Raw genomic sequence first — 2679 nt, 5'->3', positions numbered from 1 at the left:
CCCCCCCCTTCTTATACACCCCAATAAGCCCTTTCAATAATCTTTTTTTGGTCTCTCCAGGTGGTGTACTTTACAGCTACGTTCCCCTATGTAGTCCTCATCATCCTTCTTATAAGAGGAGTAACTCTACCTGGAGCTGGAGCTGGAATCTGGTACTTCATCACCCCAAAGTGGGAGAAGCTAATTGATGCTATGGTGGGCTTATTATTGCACTTATAACTCTGCTAGGGTGAATAATTCATACAGATTTCTTAACGTCTGTTGCAAGTGTTTTCTGTGTGCAGAGGCAGTATTGTCATCTGTGGAAACTTGTTCTTCACCTTACGTGGAGTGTTGTTGCAATGGGTGTTTGTTATTTGTGTGCACATAACATTTTTTAACGTGTGTTGTTATAGATACGGTATTTAATTCACATTTAATATTTCACCTGAATCTCTGGGGGTAGGTGCATTTGGAAAACAGGGAATTAAAAAGGAAGTGTAGATTTTCATGCGCTGGTGTCTGATGGATGCTGCCTTGACTTGAACAAGCACGTGAAGCTTTTAATAGGTAACATAACAAACCTATCTGCATTTCTTGAGAAATGCTCTGAATAGGTGTATTTTACTCATTGAGCAAAGATTGTTCTGAATAATGCATGAGAGACATTAGATTAAACAAAATCAAATTATACATCCGAATCGAACTCCCCAGTAGCATATCTACTGACACGGAAGAGCTGCCAGCACTATCCTACCTGCATTGTAAGAAACAAGGCTACTCGCTGTGCGGGAGAGGGCAGAATTGAGGGACTTGGTACCTGGCTTTGCTCTTTAAGCACTGACTGTATGAGATGGAGCTTCAGCTCTGCTGCCTCACTCATGATTTCCACGGATTTCTAAAAAGCCATTTGTTGCCAGTGAAGCCAGTAAAACATGTTCCAAAAATACACACGGATTTGTGTCAGTGTAGACATAAATCCACCCATGGATCATACATTTGTCTGACATGGCACACGAGCGCTCGCGTGTCGGTCTTAAGTGTCTTGAGGCAGGAGTCTGGAGCCTGAACTGAAGCCTGAGCTGAGAGTTACAATTCAGACTCTTTTCTTCAGAAATGTAAGCGGGATTTTTAGCAACACCTCAAGAAATGTACTGTTTGTTTTTGGTTCCCCCCTCCTTCCCAAGAAATTTTTTCCTCTATCAATAGCGGTGTGATATCACACTGATAGATTGATAATTAAAGCTGAAAACAATTTCCTGGATGAATTGTGCAGATCTTAATTTCCTTAATATCTCTGCAATAATGGGTATTTCGATCCTTTGGTGATGGGAGTATTAACTCTTTTGCAAACAATACAGAAATTAATTTTGCATTAAATATGAGCATTTTTGGATCCCACATTGTGCAATAAAGGAGGTGAGAACCGTTCCCTTTTGCAAAATGAGGCTGTCCGAATACGCTAAGTATCTGTATAACCCTGGGTAAGTGTTCGATAATGTTCAGGCGAGCTTCTGTTTTTAATTTTATTTGCAGTTTTAACATTAATTAAGAGCTGTATATTACGCTCAGCTAGATGAAGGATGGACTGCTTGCTGGCTGGTAACTTTTAAAGTACTGTTTAAGTAATATTTTCAAACTGGTTAGCGTGTGTATGGGTCCACCTGTATATCTGTGCCTGTGCATGTATCTCCATTTCTGCACTGTGGACTTGGGTGGAAAATCAGACTTTGTAGGAGAGCTTGTAAATAGAAATGCCAATGCTTCGAACGTTTTGCACGTGGTAAGTAAGACCAACTCCTTTGAAATTCCAGGCAATTTAGAAATGTTTTATCTAAATGCATTTAGGGCTTTGAAGAACTTTGTTACAGAACAAACAGTGCTGTTTGGTTGTTTTGTTTGTTTTTTTATTTTTAAGAGAGCCTTGGTTGAACATGTCTTTTCTTCTGATGGGAGGAAACTGGGCCCTGGTGTCTAAATAGCCCTAACTTACGCTATGCTGTCTGATGTACACCTAATGACAGAAATTTACCCTAATTTTTATGTAATCTCATAAGTAGCGCATCAAGCAACACTGAGGTTCTCACTTTTATCATGAAGATAAAGTATTAGTTAGGACCACTGGTGGATAAGCCATCAGCACCCGATGCAGATTTTTCCTCTTGATTTGTATTTTCTTTGCTGAATATATTTGAACTGATATGTATCAAGCAATATAGTTTGAATATTTGTGCCTTTGATATATAGTGAAGGTTATATTATCATTTTATATGGGCTCAACGAGAACAGTACTCCTCATCAAATGGGCACTATGTATTTCAGGGCAGGATTTTGCTTTTAAATGTTTTATTGACATCCATTGCTCTAAAGTTCCTTTAAACTACTTATGTGTTAATCCTCTGATAGTAACATTTAATAGTGTTATTGGTCTTTCTAGTGCTGTTTCCTGAAGCCGATGCTATTTCCTCTCCTGTCTATCTTACTTAGGTTTGGAAGGATGCTGCCACTCAGATTTTCTTCTCCCTATCTGCAGCATGGGGAGGTCTAATTACTCTCTCTTCTTACAACAAATTCCATAATAATTGCTACAGGTATGTGAGAGTGAAACCCATCAGCCTTATTAAACGGTCTTCTCCAAAAAACAGCTGTTTTCCAACTTGCAGAAATCCGGTTTGAAAGACCCTCATTCCCCCCCCCCTT

General features: G+C 39.3%; 1 protein-coding gene across 1 annotated transcript in view; it reads left to right on the top strand.

Moving 5' to 3' along the window:
• The window catches only part of SLC6A5 (solute carrier family 6 (neurotransmitter transporter), member 5), a 31365-nt gene that overhangs the window by 7651 nt on the left and 21035 nt on the right, over positions 1 to 2679 (top strand). The window contains exons 5-6 of the mRNA XM_009334586.1: positions 61 to 195; positions 2467 to 2570. Of these exons, the coding sequence (XP_009332861.1) occupies positions 61 to 195; positions 2467 to 2570 (239 nt within the window). The remainder of the gene's footprint in view (positions 1 to 60; positions 196 to 2466; positions 2571 to 2679) is intronic.

The sequence above is a fragment of the Pygoscelis adeliae genome, unplaced genomic scaffold (genome assembly GCF_000699105.1).
Source record: "Pygoscelis adeliae isolate BGI_AS28 unplaced genomic scaffold, ASM69910v1 Scaffold171, whole genome shotgun sequence".
NCBI classification, from domain to species: domain Eukaryota; kingdom Metazoa; phylum Chordata; class Aves; order Sphenisciformes; family Spheniscidae; genus Pygoscelis; species Pygoscelis adeliae.
Note: the sequence above shows the minus strand (reverse complement) of the source record. Positions and strands in the feature narration are given on the sequence as shown.